Raw genomic sequence first — 24,382 nt, forward strand, 5'->3', positions numbered from 1 at the left:
TATATTAGTAAAACTTATAATATTTTCTTTAAGGACATTCACCAAAAAAATCAACCAAAATCCAGCCAAATTTGCTGGATTTTGGTAAAATTTTTTGTGAATGTTGTTAAGAAACATTTTTAACATTTTTTTTCCACCGAAAAATGTTCAAAGATTTCCCAAAAATGTTTAAAATTTGGACATCAGAAGTTTCACTGTGAAAATATATTTTTTCTTCCACATTTTCAAACTTTAAAACGGGTCAAGTTTGACCCACAGGACGACACGAGGATTAAACTTATTTTGAGTTTTCTTGTAAAATTCAACTCAAAACAAGATAATTTCAAGATTGTTTGCCTTAAGATATTTAAGATCCATTGTCTTAAAACAAGTCCCTCCATCTGCTGAAATGTCTCTTGTTAAGTGAATTTATCTTAATTCAAGTGGGATGAGACATTTTGACTAAAAATAAGACAAATAGACTTGGTAAGATTTGGAGTTTTTGCAGTGCTCCAGTCCAGTCCAGTGTGATTAGCTCTCCTAAGGTTGCTCTTCCAAAAATACATCCCCATTTGATATCATGTCTGGTATTTAGAATACTACCAACACTTGATCATTCAGCATGTTTAACATCTTTTCTCTTGGCCCACTGCTTTCTTTACTGAGAGGTTTTCAACAACAATTACCTATTTTAAACTTCAGCTATCCTCTTTTTCAGAGTTCCTAATGTTTGAATTTTAATGTTTCGGGAAGCCGTTTTGCAGAGTGATCAATATCACTTACAGCCTGTAGTAGGGAAACTGGTTTATCTGAGGTAAAAATAAGCAGAGTAAAGCAGAAACCAATACCTTGACTGGAGTGAGAGGCCTTGTCTTGCAGCCAAGGCGGCGTTTAGAGATGTGAATGGATCCATCGGCCAGCACTGTCATCAGTGCTAAGAATACCTCGCACACCCGGCATACACTCTATCCTCCTGACATGTGCTCTGGGGCATATTTATCATCACACTTATAAATGACCGGCTCAGTATGAATGGCTGCTGGATGCTTGAAGTGGTAGAAGCCCACTGTATTCTGTTACTGCAGTGGGCTCGGTTACTGTCGGTAGTTAGGGCTGTATTTTTGGTTCTGTGACCTTATTTAAAGTATGTAGCTACTGTACTGTACTTTATGTAACCACAAGTCAACTTTCTATTCACTCAGTTGGAATCAGAGTGGATTAGACTCTATCCATTCTCTATATTGAGTTAATGAATAATTATGCATAGAGAAGTTGCTATTTTCTTGATAACATAAAAAAGCTGTCCATTTCAATCCACTCACTAGAGTCACTGATAAATTCAACACATCCAGTGGCATGTGGCTTCATAGAAGTGAGGACATCCTAGAAACCAGAACGTGTTCAGGCAAGTGGTGCAGTTATTTAAAGACAGCGTATATTTACATGCTGAGAATATACAAATGCCCACTGGGCTACTGGATGGGAATAAAGTAAGAAAGACGCCACACAAGTTTAAAATTCTTCCTAAGTAGGTCTTTTAAACAATTTCCTGTCCTCAGTTCAGATGAGGTGGCGTAGCTGTTGAGACATAAGCTGCGTTCACATGTCATTCAGGACGCCGGTTAACTTTTAACTCTTGTCAGCCTTGAAGATAGTGTGAAAGTTTGACAGCAACAAGATCTCCCACAGCTGAAAAGAACCACTGAAGTGTTGCCAACGTAACTGCAAAGCCACCATTGTTTGCATTTACAACTAGATAAAAAACAACATTCATACATGTAATCCAACTCATTTAAAATAAGATACGTACACTGTTAGGATCTGTTGTCATTCAGTAATTAACCGATACAAATACCTAACATAGAATAGTCACTGTTTGAGTCAGTTTTATTGCAATGATTGCAACACTAGCAGCTTGGAAAAATCCATGAAAACTCTCCACATGGAACAAGGGGAGCTTTTTCTTTTATTGCCAACATTGTGTGAATTCAGCATCACAGTCAATTTACATTTTTGGCATTTTGCTCCTATTTAAGGGTTGAATATTTGTGCAGAGTACAAGCAAGCCTGCAAAAACGAGTTATTTAACATCTTCAGTGGCTCTGAGGAAGCTTTAAAGTTCCTCTGTGGTCATTGATTCAACCCCTTAAAACTCACCTCTGTGTATCAAAGTTACATATTCAGATGTTTATCCTTGAAAATAATCTCTTAATGACTTGAAATCATGACTTGGATGTCTTTTTCCTCCTTTACAATATGAAGTCTCCAGTCACCCTAGCACACCTATGATTCTGCTCAAACACCATAAACCTTCTCCATACCCTACACAATGGCAAGTTATAGTATTGTGTTAACTCCAAAAAAAGGATGCAGAAAGTCTCTTTGTGCACAAAATTAGTTCCTTAGACTGGTGACATATGAAACCCTTGAAGTCTGAATCTGTGCTTTTGAGATATCCATTGGTCCACTGTAGTTTCAAGATGAAAATGCTCAGCGATAGCGTTGGCTACTTATTATTTTTACTCAACATGTGTAATCTAACTTATAAAACACCAGATGGACATGTTAACAAGGCAAAAATAATAATAATTTGAACTGACAAGGGTCTTTAAGGTTGAGAAAATAACCCTCAGGATGTTGTAGTTGGCCTTCAAGACTAGTTAAAGGGCTCATTGCAAGCTGTTCATGTGGACTTTGAAAAATGTGGTCAGTTAAGGTAAAGAGTGTCTCCTTACCAGGAAAAGGGGATATTGATCATTTATAATATGAGAAATGCAGGATTTAGCTCTTTTTTCAGACACCTAGAAGCCAGGATATCTTCTATTGCTGGAAATGCGGCCATTCTTTCTATTATGTTTCTAACTTTATAGTACAGTAGTAAAATAGACTTCTGGGGAATGCATCGTACCTTCAATAATCCTTCAAGACTGAAACAATCATTGAAGGATCATCATAAAGAGGCTTCTGATTCGGATTGAAAATACTGATTGCACGATGTTCCGTCTGCAGCTTGCATTTCCAACGTTCTGCAATCAAGACTCGGGTGTCTTGTTGCTCTCTGGTACATCTTTTCATCACATCCTGGCTTGCGTTGCCTCAGCTCGGTGTCCCTCTGAGGGGAGGGGTTGGTAACGAAGCGGGGATGTGCGTCCCGCGGTCTGCCAGCATCCCGTTCAGTCTAACGGCGCATCGCGATGTGTCACCGGCAGATCCATCCGATGTGAACCAACCCGGGCTGCTCCGTTCTTGCACATTTATGTGTCAGTTCAGCCACTTGAATCGGAGCCGTTTGCTGTTAGAATGCGTCCTGGAGCGCGTCCTCCTCCTCCTGCGCCTCCTCGTCTTCTTCTGCTGCTCGATGCTGTGCGGTTCTCGCTGTGTTTCGTACTTTTCCTGCACTGTGTCGAGGCTGCTGCTGCATCTGAAGGCGCTGTTTACAATGGTGAGTGTGTCGATCACTAAATGATGTTTTATTATTATTATTCGACCGATCGATGCTGACACGCATTTGGATGCATTCTTCTGTTGAAATGCAATGTTGCACCACGTCTTTGTTGGGCATGCATAAGTATTTATATCTCTACTGTAACGGATGCAACCAAAAATAACCCACAAAAGGTGCGTTATGTTGTGTTTTTGCCACGTTTTTCTTCATTTCCTTTGTTTTGCAGCTGGAGAGAACACACAGGATTCACAGAGGAGCATCCTGCAGCACGTCCAGAGTTACGAGATTACTTATCCCATTTGGCTGCATCCCCTCAGACACAAGAGGTCTGCCAACAAAGAGGTGAGTCTTTGTCATTCATTTTATTAAAAAAAAATACTGAAAAACATGAATCAGCTTATGTGTGATTGGTGATGTGTGGTGTTGTCTCTCTTTGCTCCAGCACCCAGCAGAAGAACAGGTTCTAATCTCAGCTGAGGGCCAGGAGCTCAGACTACAGCTGGAGAAAAATGAGTAAGTAACTTCAATGCATCACACCTCCTTTATTATTCGTGCAAAGAAATGAAGTAGTAACTTTTCTGGCAGTTTTTCCATTTTAGAGAGGTGGTTTTTCATAGGAACGTGTAGCAAAAAGAGACGAATCGTGAAAAAGCTGAACTTCCATCTGATTAAATCACAGAAGATAAACACTGCCACATGTATCCTTTTAATAATAATAATTTTTATGAACAGAGCTCTTTTCGAAATCCAAGTTGCTTCACAAGGCAGCAAAATAAAACAGACAAGTCTTAGAATCATCAGAATTTAAAACACAACCTACCTCATGTACAAAAAGTTCAAACAATAAAAATATTATTGCAAGAAATAAAGGGCAGTTCAAAGAAAATGAAAACTCAGAACAGGTTCACTGATAAAAATATGTTTAAGACACGAATTAAAAGAGGCCACTGACTCAGCCAACTTGATTTCTTCAGGCAGATCGCTTCCAAGCCTTTGGGCCCTGACTGCAAATGCTAAGACCCCTGTAGACAAAAGACCTCTGCACAAAGATGTCAACACGGTGGATATAGTGCTAAAAGATCAGAAATATAGCAAAGACAGAAGCCATGAGGGGCCTTACTTGGTACAATCTTAAAGTATATCTGAAAACACAAAGAGCCTAAACCAGGAGTGATGTGCTCCCATTTTTTCCTTGTGATTAATCTGGTCATCCTTCCACATGACGTCCCGGCTACAGCCCTGTTTATCTGACCAGATGTTAGCCGTCACAGACGCATTTAGAAGGTCAGTGCCCCCATGGGTGCCGAGAGGGGGATGAAGGGAGGAAAGAGGGCGCTGGTTTCGGACAACAGAGGCCTGACACCCGATCCGTGTGCCTTGGGCAAACAGGAAGAGAGATTGTGCTTGTGCACCTAACATCCTGTAATCTGATGGAGCGGTTCCTGTCCAGTAACAATGGGATGGTGATAGGGAGAGAAGTATCTCACTCATTTATTAGACAGTGTGGAGGGGTTGCGGGGGGAGCACTGCAGCTCCTGAGATATCGGTGATGACAACAGAGCTGTGGTTTATCACTTTTGGAGTGGAGCCAACGCACAAGTGGACTGGGAAGCTTTCATGAACATTAGAAATGAAGTCCATTTTTACCCTCCAGCGTACCAAGCCTCTGTCATTCATTCACAGGCACATACACACTAACAAACCGTGACTCCAGTGTGTCTGACTGACTGTCCCCTGAGGGATTTGCCCCCCTGCTCTGCCCTGACCAGCAGGTGGTCATGCTGTTAGATTTCCTCCTGGGTGAGGAATTTTCATCTATCACAAACTGTCTGTGCATGTGTGGTGGGAGAGAAAATAGAGAAAGGGATGACAGAAAGTTGATTTGTGTGGTCTGAGATGGATCTGTTAAAACTTTTACACTTCTTCAGCATGAGTTGAGAGTGTAACTGAAGCAAGAAATAATGACAAACTGTTGTAAGAGGAAATCTATTGCTGCAGAAAAGTTCGATTCTCTTTGCTAGTGAGCATGAAAAATATATTTTGAAATCATTTTTGTGCAACTTCTCATTTCTTTGGAACAGGAAAGGTGTGAGCATTTCTTCAGTGGTGCCAGTCACTATTGCTACATTTAAATAAGAGTACAGTGGTGTGGAAAAGTTACTGTTTAGAAAAGGTGACCCATAGAAAATGAAACAGTAGTGAACTACTGTTAGTAGTAGTAGTTGGTAGTGGTAGTGTTTGCATTATTCTCAAAAGTAGTGAATTTTGATAATAATACAAACATTTTGGGGTAAAAATGGATGTTTTCTATTAAAGACATATCATTGGTATGGATTCTTTAATGTACTGTGTCTGAGAGCTACAGTATATTGATCTGGAAACTTGTATAAATATTACTTATTACTCTGCCAAGGAACGCGCCAGAGATATGTGACGATCGGCATGTGTCTGTCTGTCTGTCTGTCTGTCTGTCTGTCTGTCTGTCTGTCTGTCTGTCTGTCTGTTAGCAACACTACTCAAAAACAGGTTAACAGATTCGGATGAAATTTTTAGCAAAGATCAGAAATGACACAAGGACCACCTGATTAGATTTTGGCAGTGATGCGGCTTATAGTATGGATCCATGGATTTGTTAAAATTTTCTGTATCATTGTGAGAAAGCAGCATGGCGTCACTGTCACTATGACAACAAGTGAACACTATGTCAGCTGCCTGCTGACCATCACGATTGTGATCCTACTACAAATCGACCACTGCGGACTTATCATGACTTACTCATGGGAAATGATACAAGAAACTGTTGATTACATTGTGGGGGTGTTTCTGAGTCCCTTCAATTCCCACCACCTGCTACATATTTAGACCCCACCATTCTGTATCTCTACATAACGAACACATGCATAACACTGTTCTCAATGCATCATCATTTTGTTTGTGGGTACATCTATATTGAATGTCCACATTCTATGTTTAGATGATTTCTGATCATCAATAACTAATAAACAAACGCTGCAATTCTACAACAAATGCTGCATTTCTGACAATGCTATATGGCAGAAGAACAGCCTTGATGGAGTACTGTGCTCTCTGACTGTTTTTCTAGTTGTTTCTGTGTTTCATTCACCTGGGGTTTTCCCTTTAATACTTGCTAGTATGCCATCATTCACTCATGATTGATGTAAAAATCAGTTTTATAGTGAGTTTCAGCTTTTTATCTTTACTGATTTGGTTAATTTTTAAACACATTTTAAAGTATTACATTAGAAAATGTTATTGGAAAGGGCAAAATTTGAAGAAAAAAATGTAGAAATTCTTGAATTGTTTTTGATAGTCCATACTTGAAGCTTAAAAATGATCATTCATAAACCAGTGGATGACGTTACAGTGACTACATCTTTTATTTAAAGTCTCCATCAGATGTAAAACACAGAATGAATGATAATGTTGCTTCATGCCTTTGGATTGTGTAGACAACTGGTGAAGATATGTCAGAAAATCACCAAAATAAAGCAATTGCAAGTTTAATTGAACAAGCTGTACCACTACAACACCATAATATTAGTTTTGCTTTCTTAGAACGGGCCATAAGCTTCAGCCCCCATATTTGTTCCTAAGCAGAGACTCCCTTACTGGGTTCCTATGTTGTGATTGTTGACCTAATGTGGAGACGCAGCTGACTGCGTGAGACTACAGGCTGAAAGCTGAGGAAGACAGCAGTTTGTCAGAGAAGATTAATGTTGAAATTTTGGAGATAAGCCAGAGAAAATGCTGCCAGCGTCCACCCCTCTGTCCTCGTTGCACCTACAGCTGTGCTACTCAGACAGTCGGCAGACCGGGGAGAAACCTAAGTAGCTGTGAGGTGATCCTGATGTCTACTTTGTTTTTACCCCTTGCAACATTTTACATCTATTTTTCATCAGCTGTCCTCCTTTTAATCGCGGTCCACTTCATCGGCTCTTCACTATAATGCATCAGTTAATCAAAACACGTAAAGACTGTGAATGTTTGCGGACATGAGTACTCCCAGTGGCTGCAGTCCAGACTCAATCCATTTCTGTCCTCCCTGGTCGTGTTTGTCAAGGTGTGTGTGCATAGATCTTTTTTTTTCCTTTGGCTTGGACTTCATCGGTATGGGTGTGTATGTGTGTCTGCCTGAGCTTTTATCTTAATGAGCGCTGCACCCGCAGAGGATTGATTCAGTTAAGAGCCAAGCAAGGGCCAGAGAGTGTGCTGACTCAGAGAGCAGGAAAAGGGATGTAAAAACAGAGTGAGAGGGGGAGGAAGCTGTGTAAGAAAGTGAACGATGGAGCGCAGGAGAAGGGTTGAGGTGAGAAGAGTCATGCAAAGAGGAAAGTAGAGACAGTAGGGGTCAGTTTGGGTGTGAGTTATATCCATGTGGTTCAAATCTGAATGGTGTGGATGTTCTCGCTTCCTCCTCTGCATGACTTTCCCTGCTCTCCTGTTTAATGGCCTTCCTGCACACCCTTAAGTGCATGAACCAGAATTAAGCACTCCCTCGGGAAATGTCCACAGTATTGTTTCTCCTCTCCTTTCCTTCTCCTCTTGTCTCCTCTCCTCACCCCATATCTCTTCCACTGTCCGGCTTAAAAACGAGCACCTCGGTTCTTTCTCATTTCTTTCCTTCCCCTCACCTCGTCTGATATTCCCCAGGGCTCCAGGACAAATATACATCTCCCACGCGCTCTCTGCGGTCAGGGTTTTGGGAGACTGTGGCCACACGCAGACAGATGACATGCACTGATACACTTTTGCACACTGCAGCCCCCAAAAGAACACAAATACGACTTAAAGCACAGATCTGATGGATTGCAGGTCCAGGGAGCAGAGAGCAGGGGATGCGTTCACTTTGTCCTTGCTTCCCTTGTGTCTATGTTTAGTCTCACAGTGGTGCGGTCCTGTCTGCTTAGATGTTGCGATGTAGGCCTCTGTGTTAGCCTCCGTGTGCGCCTCGCTAGCCTCCCTTCGCAATAAAAGCCTCTTCATCATCTGTTGCTGAGCGGCGCTTTGACTTTGCATCAGCCGTCTCCCTCCAACCCTGTGTGGTGATGTCATCCGATACTATGAGAGAATGCGACCCACTGACCCCAATGCATTACCCCACATCCCATTCTCTCCCCCCTCTTCACTATCTCCAAAGTACATTAGCATTACTCCCCCACCCTTTCTTTTTTCTTTCTTTCTTTCTCCTCCTGAGGATGAACCAAGCCTTTGTCTCGGCCTCACTGGCAGACAGTCCTGATTCAGCTCCTCAATCACAGCGTCTGTCTGGACGCTGGACGATGTCCAAGCGTTGTTGAGCGCTCCCGCCATCACATAGAGCGTTTTTACAGTCGTGATTTGAAAGCTTTCACAGTATTTACCAGAATTACAATTAGGCATAAAGCTTTGTGGTATTCCAGAAGTGTTGCTGCAGAGTTTCACACTCGTTGACCCCAAGACTTGGCAGTGACGTTAAGTTTACGTCTCCTGTTGCTGGCCAAGTTAAGACTGAGTTTGGGATCAGAAATAAGTGCAGAAACAAGCATTTTGGTAATTTTTATATCCAAGCACGGGATTTTTTCCACTTTCATTCATCACAGGCATCAGTATCTTCAATCATTTTTTATGTGAAGCTGAAATTACTGGTTGATCAAACAATTAATCCACAACAAAAGGAAATTAAGCAGCAGTTTTTTTTTTTATATTTGCCATTTGTCAAGCAGACATTTTAAACATTTGCTTGTTCTATATTGTACTGCTTTAATGCATGCATGACAGATTTTGAGACATTTTTGAGTGCATGCATATGGATACTTATATACAGCTGCAACTGGTTCCTGTACTCGTCATGATGAATTCACAAACAAACATAACTTTATTTGTCAATTTAAATTAAAACCCAGTTGTGTATTTGGTGCAATCCAAAGGCTTAACTTTGCAACAGAAGATTCCTGTTGATTAAAAAAAATGCCTACAAAGAGCAAAAAGACTGACTAATATCACAATAATCTTTACATTACAGATTTCCTAACCTTTCACCACAGAGCTCATGATCCATTAACTTGAACTATTTGCATTTCTTTCGTTACTGTGCACCTCTATACCAACTTCTGGAAACACTGATTAGTCAAAATGAAACTCATCAGTTGGATCACACCTAGAAGTTGTTTTTTTGTGGTTTTTGTGGTTGTTTCTCTGCACTTCGTTCACCTTTCATTCAGTGTGCAACTACAACTGTTGTTACAGAAGTTATTTCCACTGCAGTAAATCAAATAGCTATATGTGTAAGTAGGCGTAATAATTACATAAATAATGTTTAACCACACTCAACCTTCAGTGGGCCCGACGGTAGCTGCACAAGGATGTCGACTTTTCATTCGAATTCATAATGACATGGTTATCCTTTAAGTGGTGATTTTATGGCTTTGTTAATGGCATGTTGTGTCTACATGTCACACAGTGGCAGGTTATACAGCCATACATCTACTAGTGTACACACTCTGTGATCCCCAAGGACTAGTAAGTCAGCACAGTTTAGCTCAGAAATAGAGCTGCTGACTGGCACATGAGGATAAGGGAGAACCGAGGAGTCATTATGTGTTTCTCTCATGGAAGAAGTGATTGCCCTTCGTGTATAATGACTGTGGAAAAGCAGCAGGCTAAAAGTTCAGTCAATCACCAGCTATTCTGCCATTAATTCTGCCCTGTTAGAGCGACAGATAGGGTGACAGAGACGAGAAGAGGGCGTGATGGGAATATTTAATAAGCTAGAGAAGCTGGAAAACGGTAGAGCAAGGCCAGATATAAATGAGGTTAGAAGATCAAATCCGAACATGGCGGGGGTTACCCTGTTTAGGGTGACATCAGCCGGATACATTCCCACCAACTGATCATTTTAAGCCCTTTCTAAGACTTGTTGTATGAGACTGCACAGCCCTTCCTCCCAGTGAGTCAAAGTCAGTTTAAAGGACGAAGCAGACGTTTTCTGTCTTTGACTTGCTTTCTTGCAGATTGCATCAACAGGCTGTCATTGTTTCAAGTGGCTTGTCTCCCTCAGGGCATCTGATGGGAGAGACAAGAAAAATTCCCATCTTCCCTTCACTTGTCTTCATCATCCTTGAAAGAAACAGTTTGACATTTTGGAAAATTTGGCCTTCTTAAAGATAGTTAGATGGAGATGCTGCTCTGATGACTGTATGAGAACGTGAAGCTATAGGAGGCAGTTGGTTAGCTTAGCATGAAGGCTGGAAAATCTAGTCTGCCTACCTGCACCTCTAAAGCTCATTAATTAAGCCACTATATGCCATTTGGGTAACATGCACAAGAAATTGCCAAGTCACTTTGACGAGATATAAGCCCAAAGGAGCTCTTGGGGATGAGTGCAGCCATCAGGTTCAAATAGACCCCCACACACTTGCAAAAATGCATTTATTAGTGCAGCGTTTGGGTGCTAGGCCTTCCTCCATTTCACCGCTGAAAGTATCTTTTCAAGTTAGACAGACTGACCAGATTTAACATAGTTTTGCAGTAACCCCATTGATAGATTTAGCAGTTTTACATTTCTGTTTTTTTATTCATGAACAAACTATAAAGTATTTAAAGTGGAGCTGCTGAGGTGCTCATTGGAGGATTTTGATACCTTTGGACGGAGAAGTTTAATGCTAGATAGTCATCTTTTGGATGAGAGAATGTTACAGACCTTCTTGCACAACTTGCAGCGAGAAATCAAATAAACGTATTTCAAAAAAATTGACATGTTAGTTTTATATGTGAGGGGAACGGTGGGGCAGAGGTTAGCACTGTCGTCTCACAGCAATCTGGCTTCAAACCATTTGATTACTGAGGAAACCCCGGTTTCCTGAAAAGTGAGTGAGGTATCTCACCACGCAGGAGGCCCATTGTTACTTCAGGTGATTGGTTTGTTTCTGGACAGTGGAACCTCTGTGATTGGTGACTGGTTCCTATAGTGACACACTGAGCGAGAAACCAATGGTCAGCTTTCTGTGTGGAATTTGCATGTTCTCCCTGTGTCTGCATTGGTTTTCTCAGAGTGCTTTAGCTTCTTCCCACAAGCCAAAGACATGCATGGCAGGTTAACTGATGATTCTAAGTGTGAGTGTGAACTGGCCTTTTGCCCAGCCTCAGCTGGGATAGGCAGCAGCAGATATAGCAGTGTGTTTATTATTACTGTTACCCCAAGGGAAAGCCACAAGATAATAAAATGGAAACTAAATGAAAACACATAATAGATTAAATGAAATCCGTAACGTCCTAGTTTCATCTCAGGTTAGTTCAAGTCTAATCGACTGCTTCAGCCAGCATCAGCAGATACATGTGTTTCTCTGCAGCTTGACTTCATGACAGCTGCAGCCTCTTTGATGGATCTGAGTTAGCAATGAGAGGAGATTTAGAGAGTCGGAGCGAAAGAAAACCAGCTGCGAGGCAGGCAAAGTTTATGAATGAAAACAGGAGGAATGGATTGAGGCAAAGTTGGAAGTAGAAAGACAGGAAAACAAGCGTGAACATTTGGTGCAGCCCAAACACACTCACTCAAATATACATAGACACAGATGGAGAATAAGATTTATAGAATGTTTTACCTAAATCAAATTAAGGCTGCTCCAGATAAGTGCATGCTGACCTGATTTATCAGCCTCTCCCATGCAATCTCTCTGCTCTTGTATGTATTGAGAAATTTCAATAGTGAAAAAACATGCAGAACTAATAGCCCTGTCAAACAAATGTGCTCTGGACATGCCAATAATTTAAGCTAACAGCACAGGAAAGTTGTCATCTAGTACTTTAGCTATACACTCCAGGAAGTGAAAAGGTCCATATGGGTTTTATTACCATGCTTTTCCACATTCTGCTGTGTGTTTTCTTATCTCTGAGAGGATCTTTGAGTCTAAATCTTTAAAGCAGTTTGGCTTTGCAGGGTGTCTCTGTCAGAATGAATGTTTTATAAGCTCCAGGCTGCTGGAGAGAATCTGTCCTCTTCTGTCTCCACAGTTTCCTGCAGCTTTTACTTGTTTTGTAGACAGTATATACATATAAACACTACCAGTCAAAAGTTTGGACACAGCTTCTCATTTAATGTTTTTTCTTTATTTTCATGACTATTTATATTGTCTATTCTCACTGAAAGCATTAAAACTTTGAATGAACACGTTTGGAATTATGTAGTAAACAAAAACATGGGAAATAAGTCAAAACATGTTTTATATTATAGATTCTTCAAAATAGCCACCCTTTGCTTGATTCTCTGGATTTGCTTCATGAAGTAGTCACCTGAAATGGTTTTCACTTCCAAACTTTTGACTGGTAGTGTACATTTCACCTTTACACCACTGTTTTGTTTCCATAGATTGAGTGTCATGTATTCTGTTGTCCCTGAGTTTGTCTTGACTTTTCCCAGGCAGCTGTTGGCCACTGGATATCAGGAAATATGGTACACGCCTGACGGAGTTCGCAAGTCCTCTTCTCGTGCCAAAACTGTAAGTCTATGAGACAGTTTGATGTTTTTAAACTGCAGAGGAGGGTGATGAATGATAATCGAAGGAAGATGCAGTTGATTCAGTCCAAAGTAGGAGGATAAGACACCGTCAGTGAACCCTACAATGTGCAATTCCAGCTTACATAAAACAGTCTTAAGATTGAAGGGCAGACTCTCTTACCACTGAATCACTCTGTTTGCCTACACAGAGAGCTGTGTTGAATTATGAATTTGCCTTCCAGGGACAGTGTTTCTACCATGGCAAGGTTCTGGGCATGGAAGGTTCCAGCGTTGCTGTCAGCACTTGTTCAGGACTCAGGTAAGGAAAAACTTTAAAAAGCTGCCTAATATTTCAAATTGCTCCCAGTGGAGAAAGAAATTTGTGAGGATTTCAGAGAAGATTCTCCCATAAGACTAAATTCTTGTATAAATAAAAAGCTATTCTGTGGTCTCAGAGTTCTTCAGCAAGAAGAGAAAATGGAAATAGCATTTTGCACCACCAATAACAGGAAATGGTTTAATATAGATTAGATTTTGCAGAGATAATGTTTAGAATTGTTCTTATTGCAAATGCATTTGCACTGCTCATTCAGTGAATTGAAACTATTATCCCAGTACAGCCTCAATTCATTTGTTTTCCAATGACATACAAACATTTTGTGACAACAAAAAAAATAATTTTGTTATGTAATTTCCTCATTATTGTCATTCACTGATAGAGCACCTGTCTGTGTAATCAGTGGTCCGCTGTTGTTGGTTAACTTGCCAAAATTAAGGAGACATTTAGTCGAAATATTGAGCCATTTTCACAGCATTGAGCACTGGTACTTTTCTTGTCATTTTAACACACATGTATGCATGTTAAAAGCTTCTTAGAGAAGTTCCATGAATAACTAATAAGTCACTACGTTTCCTGTTTTCAGAAAATCTAGTGGGTGTAGTGAGGTTTCTATTTTTTTCTATCCTGTTTGACACACATGGTGCCTATGATGTCAGATCACTGCAGAGATGTAGCCCATTTACTTACGTGTCTACAGTAAATGTAATTCCTAATAGAAATAAAAATATTATTGGACTGAAAGGTATGCTGAAATTCTGAGAGTTCATGAAGCACATTTTGTAAGTCAAAGTATTTTGTAACAACAGCCTGCACAACTGTTCAGCCTGTGATCAAACTGGGGCTGAATAAATAAGGTGACAGGAAACACTTGTGTGTAGTATCTCATCCAGTCCAGTAGGTTAGTAGGTCATTGGCTCTAGAGTTGGTTCATTGAGTCCAGCTCAGTATGGAGATCCTGTGTTTTCTCCTGATGTCGCTCCAGAGCAGCTGATGCTTCCTGCCGGAGACACTGAGAGAGGAGAGACCGGCAGCAGAGGAGGAACAGAAATTGTGGCCATATGTGTGTTTTCGCGAGGTCATTGCTCTGCATCTGGAGGAGGGCGAGTGAATGAATACATCTTCCTACTAATGTAGATTCTCTGGAGGAATGCCAACACGGCATACAGAGACACTGACATGTGGGCGCCTGACTTCTCCAGATGTTTTCTGCAGCTGCGTGAGCCTCTGTTGTGTGTACGCTCGTGTGTTTGTGTATAGGCGTCTGCGCTCTTGAATGGATTGAGAGGATTGTGTCTGTCCCAGCTGATCCTCATTTATAAACAGCAGTAAATCACCTGAGACACTCGTCCCTCTGCTCCCATCCATAACATCCCAGCAGCCAAATTTAAAAAAAAACTGACATGCAACCACATGATTTTCCTGTGTTTTGCATTGAAAATTGCTTAAATAATCTGTGAAAATTGTGTTTATTATGGTGTTTTAAGACTTAAAGGAACAGGGATTTATTATTGACAGTGTTTACAAAAAGAGTATGCAGTAAAATGCTGACAGACAGACAACAGGATCACTGATGCATATTGATTTTTTCATCCTGTCTGAATGGAACCATCAATACTGCCTTTGTTTACCCAGGGGACTGATTTCTCTGAACACAAGCGTCAGCTACCTGATAGAGCCTCTTCCTGCTTCCGCGGATCCTCAGCGACATGCTGTGTTCAGAGCCGAAAGCCTCCACCTACCCAGGGGTAGCTGCCTCCATCACCATGGCAACAACGAGCATGAGGATGAGCTGAATGACTTCATCCATGGAATGATGTCACCGCGGAGCACGAGGGTGAGTTCAGGCAGGACAAACAGTAACATCCTCCTGGACAGGCTTTGCAAGCTCTGCACAAAGTGTGAGAATTTTGTGTCTGCAGTTTTCCTTTTTTTTGTATTGAACTGTTTTGTTTCCATTTTCAGGAGAAAAGGGAACTGAGTCAGAATATGAAGTATGTGGAGCTTCTGATAGTGGCAGACAAGGCTGAGGTGAGGATGCAGTTGTGTGAAGTCTAAATATAGTTTTATTTATACATATACAATATTTGTACCTTGTACAGTTGCTAGCAAACTTAAATTTAGAGAACATACTAGCAGCTTTCTCTAAATGCAGACGAAGGGTGCAAAGATTTCCATCCCGTTTGTTATTTAATTAAATGTTATTTAATTAAAATTAAATTAAAATTAAATTAAATTATAAATGTTAATTGTTATTTATTAAGAAGCCCCATTTTGGATAGGTGTGATAGAAACCGTAGGTGAGTAGGGCTGTCTGACTCATTCCTGTTATTTGCAGTTTGAGAAGCATGGCAGTGATCTCGAGAAGACCAAACTGAAATTACTAGAGGCAGCCAACTTAGTTGACAAGGTAACATCTGGTGTGAAACGTCAAAATCACAAACTTAACTGTCTTTCACCATGCCTATTTTTAGTCCTGAATGCTGAATTTTCTGCGCCCTGATTCTGTCCATGCCAACAGTACTACAAGGCTTTGAGTATCCGCGTGGCGTTAATCGGTCTGGAGGTTTGGACCAGCCAGGACATGATCAGCGTGTCTGATAACCCACATGGCACTCTGGCGGCATTCCTGTCTTGGAGACGCAGACAGCTCCACGCTCTCCCCAACGACAACGCTCAGCTTATCACGTCAGTCACTCTTCTTTCATCTCCCAGTAGTCTTCCCGTTTGTCAGTCCTCCCCCTTCCTGTTTCCTTTAAACCGCCCCTGTCCCGTGGGCAAGATCGCTCAGTTGGTTTCATCTTCATTGTGTGAGACAATAATCGACACCAGTTGTATCCCAGTGGGCTGCTGTCCAATTGGAACTAATTACAAGTGGCGTTTCTTGTCTCCAGGGGGAGGCCGTTCCAGGGCACCACAATCGGGCTGGCACCTCTCAAAGCCATGTGCTCCGACTACCAGTCTGGTGGAGTGAACACGGTGAGAGACATAAACAAACAGTAGTCCTCCTGCACGTACATAAAATGGAAATTAAGATATTAGAATTATCCACTTGCTGCAATCTAACAGTTAGTGCACAGATGGTCAAATTAGGCTCTTTCATTTCGTTTTTATGTTGTATTCCTGCCCCATATCAGTGTGCATGAGGTGATACCAAACTGCATTGATGTCTTCTAATCTTAAAGTCATCTTCTAAGAGTCAGCTCACTCCTCTGTTAAACAGGATCACTCAGAGTCAGCAGTTGGTGTTGCCGCCACCATGGCACATGAGATGGGCCACAATTTCGGTATGAGTCACGACAGTGCAGGCTGCTGCCAGGCGAGAGCTGAAGACGGAGGCTGTATCATGGCTGCTGCTACTGGGTATCAGGAACTAACTCCCAGCATACAGACAATTACAGTTAAAAAAAATAAGAGATAAACTATGAATTTGAAACATGATATTTGAATTGATTTGACTTGTATTTTTGATTCTTCCCTTCCTCGCCCCAGGCATCCATTTCCACGAGTCTTTAATGCTTGTAACATGAAGGAGCTGAAGAGCTACCTGAGCTCTGGAGGAGGGAAGTGTCTCTTCAACTTGCCAAACACCAGAGCGATGTATGGAGGGCAGCGCTGTGGTAACGGCTACCTGGAGGATGGAGAGGAATGTGACTGTGGAGAAGAAGAGGTCAGTGTTTTTCTATGTGCAGTGTTTGCTTGTTTTTCCCAGGTTTCTACAGTCTATCACTCTGTCTGTACAGGAGTGCACCAGTCCCTGCTGCAACGCCAACAACTGCACCCTGAAAGCCGGAGCTGAGTGCGCCCATGGAGTCTGCTGTCAGAACTGCAAGGTAGAATCTGATGTTGATGGTCATGTATATACAACACACAAAATCCTACCTCCCATAAATCCCTTGTGCCTGTTCTTACCAATAGATTGTTTGCCTACTTCTGTTCTGATTAAAATATGGCTGAAATTCAGACTGATATATTGCACTTGTGGATCAATAGCATCATTAAAGTAGCAACAAGAAAAAAGCACTTAGAGAGCGCAGTACTCCGCCGAGGCTGCTCAGTCTTTGTATCATTTCCAACGGATGAAATCTTTAATAAAAAATGACCTTGCGCTGAGCAAAGGCGTGTGTTATGCATTTGTACATTATGTACGGATACCGAATCACGTGGCCTAAATATGTAGTGGGGGCGGGACTTGATGGGAATCAGAAACACCCCCACAGTTTAATCAGTTGTTCCTTGTATCATTTCCTACCAATAAGTCCCGATAAGTCTGCAGCGGTGGATTTGTAGTAGGATCACAATCATGTGATCATCAGCAGGCAGCTGACGTAGTGTTCACTTGTTGTCATGGTTACATTGACGTCATGCGGCTACCTCGCAATGATACAGAAATCTTTAACAAATCCGTGGATCCAGACTATAAGCCGCATCACTGCCAAAATCTAATCACTTGGTCCTTGTGTCATTTCTGACCTTCCCTGAAAAGTTCATCTAAATTTGTTACTCTGTTTTTGAGTAATGTTGTGCACAGACAGACAGAGAGACAGATGGACAAACAAACAGACAAACGTACATCAGTCGTCACATAACTCTGCCGTGTTCCTCGGCGGAGTAATAATTTTTTTGGCACAATGTTGTCCTGACGTAAACATGTAACTTTTAGGCCTGACCGATTGCAAATTCACAACCTTACGACATAATAGATTAAACACGGATACGATTCTCTCTCTTTCTCTCACCTTCTTCTCTCTCTGTGAAGCTGAAGAGCCCAGGTGTGCTGTGCCGTGCTCCCTCGGGGCCGTGCGACCTGCCCGAGTACTGTGATGGAAAGGCGGAGTCTTGTCCTGCTAATTTTTATCTGGTTGATGGTACATCGTGTGCAGGTGGGCAGGCGTACTGCTACACCGGCATGTGTCTGACCCTGGAGCAGCAGTGCCGCTCGCTCTGGGGACGAGGTGGGTAGACTGAATGCACGTTAGATGTAAAGTTTCAGTTCCAAAATGACGAATAAGATCCATTTTAATCACATATAGCATATATTTCATGAAGTATGTTGTGTAGGCAGGTAGGTAGTATACTGAGTTGCCAGTTTATCGGGTATGTCTAAATAAAACTGTAGTCTAATATACACTTTTTCAGAGCACTAATGCTGGAAGAACTATTCATAACCTTTACTTAAACTCAAGTGCAAATAAAGCAATGGAAAAATACTCCATTACTAATATAAGTACTGCATGAAAAATGAATAAGCATACAGGAGTATTAGCAGCAAAACCTAGTTAAAGTATTGAAGTAACATTTCTGGTTTGGCACCTCTGACTAATACATTATTATATATAACCTCATGAGATTATTTATAATGAAGCATCAGTTTGTCAGCAGGTGGAACGAGTTTGTACGTATTTTTCTATCCAGTTTTAGATACAGATGCAGCAGAAAAATCTGAAGGATAAAAAACATGAATAATGGGACAGAAAAGAAGAAAAACTATAGTTTAAATGCATAAATCCATTTACAGTTTCAGTTTTTCTTTCAAACATTTGTTTATTGGTGGGAAATTAGATTATTTGAACATTTACTGAAATTAAACCATGTTTGAGGTGTATGAGGCAAAAAAAAAGGCTATTCGGTGGTGCTGTTAACAGCTTATACACACTGAAAATGTGAGCCTGGTCACCCACTGCTTTAGTCTTTAACTAGGTGTTATTATCCATTGTGTAAAATCTTCATCTCAAAAGTAACTAAAGCTGTCAGATAAAAGTGTGGAGTAGAAAGTACAATATTTCCCACTAAAATGTAGTGAAGTGGAAATATAAAGTAGCATAAAAGGGAAATAATCAAGTGAAGTCCAAGTATCTCAGAATTGTACTTGAGTAAAGTACTTGATTAAATGTACTGAGTTACTTTCCACCACTGCACAGAAAGAAAAGCACTGCCATCACATACTGGAAAACAATATACACTACCGTTCAAAAGTTTGGGGTCACTTAGAAATGTCCTTATTTTTGAAAGAAAAGCTTTTTTTTCCAATGAAGATAACATTAAATGAATGATAAATCCAGTCTAGACATTGTTAATGTGGTAACTGACTGTTCTAGCTGGAAACAGCTGATTTTTAATGGAATATCTCCATAGAGGTACAGAGGAACATTTCCAGCAACCATCACTCCTGTGTTCTAATGCTACATTGTGTTAGCTAATGGTGTTGAAAGGCTCATTGATGATTAGAAAACCCTTGTGCAGTTACGTTAGCACATGAATGAAAGTGTGAATTTTGGTAAATGTTTCATCTTTCATAATATGTCTTTTTAGTTAAGCTGAATTAAGGAATTTACAAAAAGAAAATATGAGCCTATATCTGCATTTTCTGTACTTAGTCTTTATTTGTAAAGGAACAGTTTGACAATAAAAGTTTGGACATTTGATTTTAATGAAGCCAAATGTATTTTCATTATTTAAAATGTGTAAAATATTGACAATCAATGTGACATTTCATTTTGAAAGAAGTTAAGCACTCAGCCCTTTCCAGCTCATGTTTCAGAAGGTAAAGCCCAGAAATTTATGATCCAAGCCATGTAATCTATTTTAAAATACCCAAATCTAAACAGTAGTTCCTCACTTTGTCATAAAAACGTCTGCATAGAAAAACAGTAGCTTTTTCTTTTTTCTGTCATGCTCGTACTTGTTGAATCACTGTGTGCTGCTCATTGTTCCACAGTCCAATGAGCAAAATGCCTCCAAGCCTCTTGGTAAAAACCAGGGTGAATGTTAAGGGGTTAAATATCTAGTGTTTGAAGCAGAGAGGCTGGATGGAGTTAAAGACGAGTCCTCAGTGGCTCGTAGGATTAGGGATTGTTATTGGACAGCGTCCATATTCATGGTGTGACCGAGCTTTCCTGGAGAGTCTTTGTAGTACCACAGGAGCCACATAGAACCATAAGGGATGCCATCTGGTCTCCATCAGGTGGTCACATAACACACTGTGCATGCATTTCTGTGTGTGCGCTATTGTGTGTTTGTGTAGATGTATTTACATGCTTCTATGCATTTTCTTCCCTTGAACCACAGACGGTCGTCCGGCCCCTGACCTGTGCTTTAAGAAGGTGAACGAAGCCGGAGACATGTACGGGAACTGTGGCAAAGATCTGCAGGGCAAATACAGGAGCTGCAAGGAGAGGTGAAGGTCAAAACACCAACACGATCGGTTCACTTTTGTTTCTTCCTCCCTCATTTTAAGTGCATCTATAATTCCCTTTATGTCAGGGATGCTAAATGTGGCAAGATCCAGTGCTCGGCTTCCGCCTCCAAGCCCATCGAGAACAACGCTGTTCGCATAGAAACCACAGTCAGTGTGGGCAGCAGGAAAGTCCAGTGTCTGGGGACTCATGTGTACAAGCTTGGCCAAGGAGACGAGGAACCACAGAGTGACACCTTGGATCCAGGCCTGGTTATGACGGGGACAAAGTGTGGTGAAGACTTGGTGAGAGAATCTACAGTAGCGGCAAAGATTTTAGAATTAACTTTACTCTGCTTTGTTATTCTCATTTGCAAGCCTGTCCGATTTACATGAAGTAAATTTTGCTGCTCCTGTGAAGATGATTGATGATGTTTTCACTGGATGCTGAATAAGTTATGCCGGTCTGACCACCTCTATAATGTTCTCCCTCTTTATATTAACAGATTTGCTTTAATGGAGAGTGCCGCAATGCATCTTTTCTCAGAGCCGACGAGTGCAACACCAAGTGCCACGGACATGGAGTAAGTTTTGATGTTGTCAGAGCCGGGATGTCGGTGTGATGGATTTCTCTGGACTTGTGGGAAGGATTTGGCTGCTTGCCTGCAGTTATAGAAAGCTGGCAACCTAAGCAGCGGTGCAAGATCTATTTAAATCATTTGTCTAATTCAAAATAGCAACACAAAAATCTAAAAATACTACAGTGCAAATTAAAGTTTGACATTTACAGGAGCTTTATCAGCAAAGTGTAGGAACAGTAAGAGGAGTTAAAGTAAATATTATGCAAAGATATACAGCTTTGCTCTGTGATGCAAGTATAAAATATAGGAGCAAAAACTTTAAAAGTGGACCTAAGGACACTTTATTTCGTTGCTTAGTTGCTTTTCATAGCTTAAACTTGGTTTCACGTCTACTTGGAATGAATATGAAGCACGCCCGCGTGTATTGTAATGAATCCTAAGAATACATTTTGTAATTTTAATGGCAATATGTTCTTCTCTTCCCAGCTGTGCAACAACAACCACAACTGCCACTGTGACTCAGGATGGGCTCCTCCTCGGTGCGACCAGAAGGGGTCAGGAGGGAGCTTGGATAGCGGACCTGTCATCAGCCACAGTCAGACTCATTTCTATGCAACATTTTCACTGGTTCCCTTTAAAATCACTCTCTTTCCTGACTTTTGTCTGTTTTTATTCCCAAAGGCAGTCTCCTTCCAGTCCTGCTTGTTCTCCCTCTGGCTCTTTTTGTGGTTTTGGCTGCTGTTGGACTTTGGTGCTGCTACAAACACAAACTGCGCCCACTCAAATCATCTGCTCCACCACCGGTGCCAGAGTAAGTCATTATAAAGCGCTAATAATACATCTAAATGATGGGTATTTCCTTCTGTTTCTAACTCTGTTTTAATCCTCAGCTGTTCAGTACCTATTGAGGGGAAGCCTCTGTACACAGACGATAATGTCAACGGTCACACCAACCCAACATTCTTGCTAAAGAAACAGGACTCAGACCAGCTGGTAATAAAACCAACTCATGAACTACACAGATGATGACGTGACTATAACGTAAGATCATTAAATTTCATATTTTGCTCCTCCACAGGGTAAACCTTCTCCACGCCCGAGCCCATCTTGCCCAGCTCGGCCCAGACACGCTATCGTACGTCCAGCAGTGAAGCCTCCTCCGATACCAGCATACGCCCATATCCAGCCTGCTGCTCCTCCTCAGAGAAAATACTCTCCTCAGGATTACACTCCTCCTCCTTTAAAGTCTGCACAGGCTTCTCCACCTCTTTCAGGACCTTCCATGGATCCCAAAAACCAGCCTTCAGCAATACCCAAACACCGCCCAGAACCCCCAAACAGACCTCCACCGCCCTGTCCTGTCAACAGACCATCAGGGGTAAATGCAGTTTGGACACATTTTTATGTAAAGACAGAAACCATGCTCAATAAAATGCCTAACTTTTAGTTTTTATGTAGGGACAGCAACATGTAAAAGATCTGCAGGTGACCACTAATGCCCTGCCGAGAGGAAAAGCAGCTTTGGCTCCATCTGCTGGACAGAAAAAGCCAAACAGGTAAAATATTTGGTGTTTTTTTTTCCTGATAGTTATCTATCTACAGAAACCCCTCAATAACTTCTCCTTTTCTTCTTTCTAGAGCCTAAACTAAGAGCTCAGGGAGGCACTGGGGACCACCACTTACATCCAACAATGCACTGCCTCACACTTTCAGCAGCTACAAAAACGTGTCACTGTGGAATAAGATGAATACTTGACACTGTATTTACACTGATGTGCATTGTGGGGAAAATTATATGGGTACAGCAAGTTACACAGCAGTCACAGTGAGCATGTTTTAAGCCAAAGATTTAGGCTTAGTCAGTGTTTTGTAAATTAGCCCTACATGTGTCACGCTTTATTCACTTGAAACAGCCTGAGCTGTGAATTTAAGTTGTTTCTTTTCTTATTGTCTCAGATGTTGAAAATGTGAAAATGTTCCATGTGTGTCAGCAGTGTTGAAACACTGCTTCAGGAGTATTTATTCGCAAAGCAAAGAAAAATGAATGTTTACAGAGCAGCCTATGTACCAAACACGGTGCCTCGTAAAGCGCATCAGCTATAAAGGAATATCTTATATTAAGAAAAGATGCCAATAGTGACGTTTCTTACGCTTCTTATGTGTGATTAAAAAAGGGATAATAATGAGTTGGAACTGGATTAGTGGTAACCGGTAAAAACCCTGCTTGCATGCTGTAAGTATACGCTTAAAGAAGAGAGATACATGTCTGATGTGTAGCAGGAGATGTGAAAGATTGTTGCAGTTTAGATTTTTTATTTTCATTATTTTTTTTACTGTTGTAGTGTTGCACTTGTCATTTAATGGCCTGATGGCATTAAAAGTGGCTGTTAAAAATCACATTATCTTACCACAAAGTACCAACTAGTGAATATCACCTTTTTAACTTGCGGGAGCTGAGGATTAAAGTGACAACTATCATTTTTTTGACTTCTATCATGATGAAATTTTCTTTGTCTAAGGCAGAATTTTAGATAATTTCATGTTAAGAGCAGAAATCAAACACAGTTTTGTTTATGTATCAGTTCAACATCCCAAAATTGTTCCAAAAATTTAAATAATCCATTATGTCTTTTTTAAATATGTTACTAAAACTGATCCCTCTGCACCAAACTTCCATGATGCTACTGTTCTATCTGAGAAGGCCACGTTGAATGACTGCAAGTTATGTAAAAGTGATCAATTTGGCATTACTTCTAAATACTGCGGTCTGTTTGACTGCTTTGGGAACTGTGATCTGTAATATGGAATTGGTAATATGAGAATACAGTGTGTCAGCTGCCATGTTTTACCTTATTATCAGACCTATGCAAACGCAGGGGCTGTGCAGCTCCGTGTCTCAAACTGGAATTCAAATGAACACAGTGAAAAATAAAAAAGACTTTTTAACTGGTTGTGTTGTGTTGTTATGCCTTATGATCTTATTCATACTAACAATGAGCACTTTGTAGATCCAAGGGTTTTGTTAGTGCAAGTAAATGAGTTGTACATTTTCCACGTTATAGTACACAGTAGAGCTAACAGCAGCTGCACACACAAAGACTGATATGTCGATCATGCAGAGCATGAAAGTGATTCCCATTAACAGGTGAAGTGGAAAACATTGATTTCCTCCTCATAAAGCCACCTGTCAGTGGAGGGATACCTTAGACAGCAGCTGAACACTCAGTTCTTAAGGTTAATGGCAGACCTGAGTATTTTCTGTCCAATTTTGAACATGACTGAAGGGAACATTTCAGAGAAATTAATACAGCAAAAAGATCCAAAGTTGTTTAAATCAATCCAACTGGACTTTAAGAAGGTTCCTTGAAGACGA

The 24,382-nt window shown here is 41.0% G+C and overlaps 1 protein-coding gene across 1 annotated transcript; it reads left to right on the plus strand.

Moving 5' to 3' along the window:
* The first annotated feature begins 66 nt into the window (after window positions 1–66).
* adam19b (ADAM metallopeptidase domain 19b) lies at window positions 67–23,960 on the plus strand. Its single transcript, XM_023298158.3, has 23 exons — window positions 67–3,421; window positions 3,651–3,766; window positions 3,867–3,937; window positions 12,840–12,918; window positions 13,160–13,236; window positions 14,890–15,091; window positions 15,220–15,285; window positions 15,593–15,664; window positions 15,776–15,942; window positions 16,149–16,233; window positions 16,478–16,617; window positions 16,747–16,924; window positions 16,998–17,087; window positions 18,014–18,209; window positions 20,323–20,431; window positions 20,518–20,734; window positions 20,935–21,012; window positions 21,496–21,604; window positions 21,691–21,820; window positions 21,900–22,002; window positions 22,088–22,387; window positions 22,468–22,565; window positions 22,648–23,960. Exons 1-23 carry the CDS (start codon window positions 3,280–3,282, stop codon window positions 22,652–22,654), a joined length of 2,832 nt encoding a protein of 943 aa, XP_023153926.1. The 5' UTR covers window positions 67–3,279; the 3' UTR covers window positions 22,655–23,960.
* Window positions 23,961–24,382: the final 422 nt, after the last annotated feature.

This window comes from Amphiprion ocellaris, chromosome 13 (assembly GCF_022539595.1).
Source record: "Amphiprion ocellaris isolate individual 3 ecotype Okinawa chromosome 13, ASM2253959v1, whole genome shotgun sequence".
Taxonomy (NCBI): Eukaryota; Metazoa; Chordata; class Actinopteri; family Pomacentridae; genus Amphiprion; species Amphiprion ocellaris.

Excerpts from the sequence above, each read along its gene's own strand:
- adam19b (XM_023298158.3), top strand. The coding sequence starts at position 3,280 with ATGCGTCCTGGAGCGCGTCCTCCTCCTCCTGCGCCTCCTCGTCTTCTT. Across the intron at positions 15,286-15,592 it reads TAGTGGCAGACAAGGCTGAG|TTTGAGAAGCATGGCAGTGA; the intron begins GTGAGGATGCAG and ends TGTTATTTGCAG. Across the intron at positions 21,821-21,899 it reads GCTCCACCACCGGTGCCAGA|CTGTTCAGTACCTATTGAGG; the intron begins GTAAGTCATTAT and ends TTTAATCCTCAG.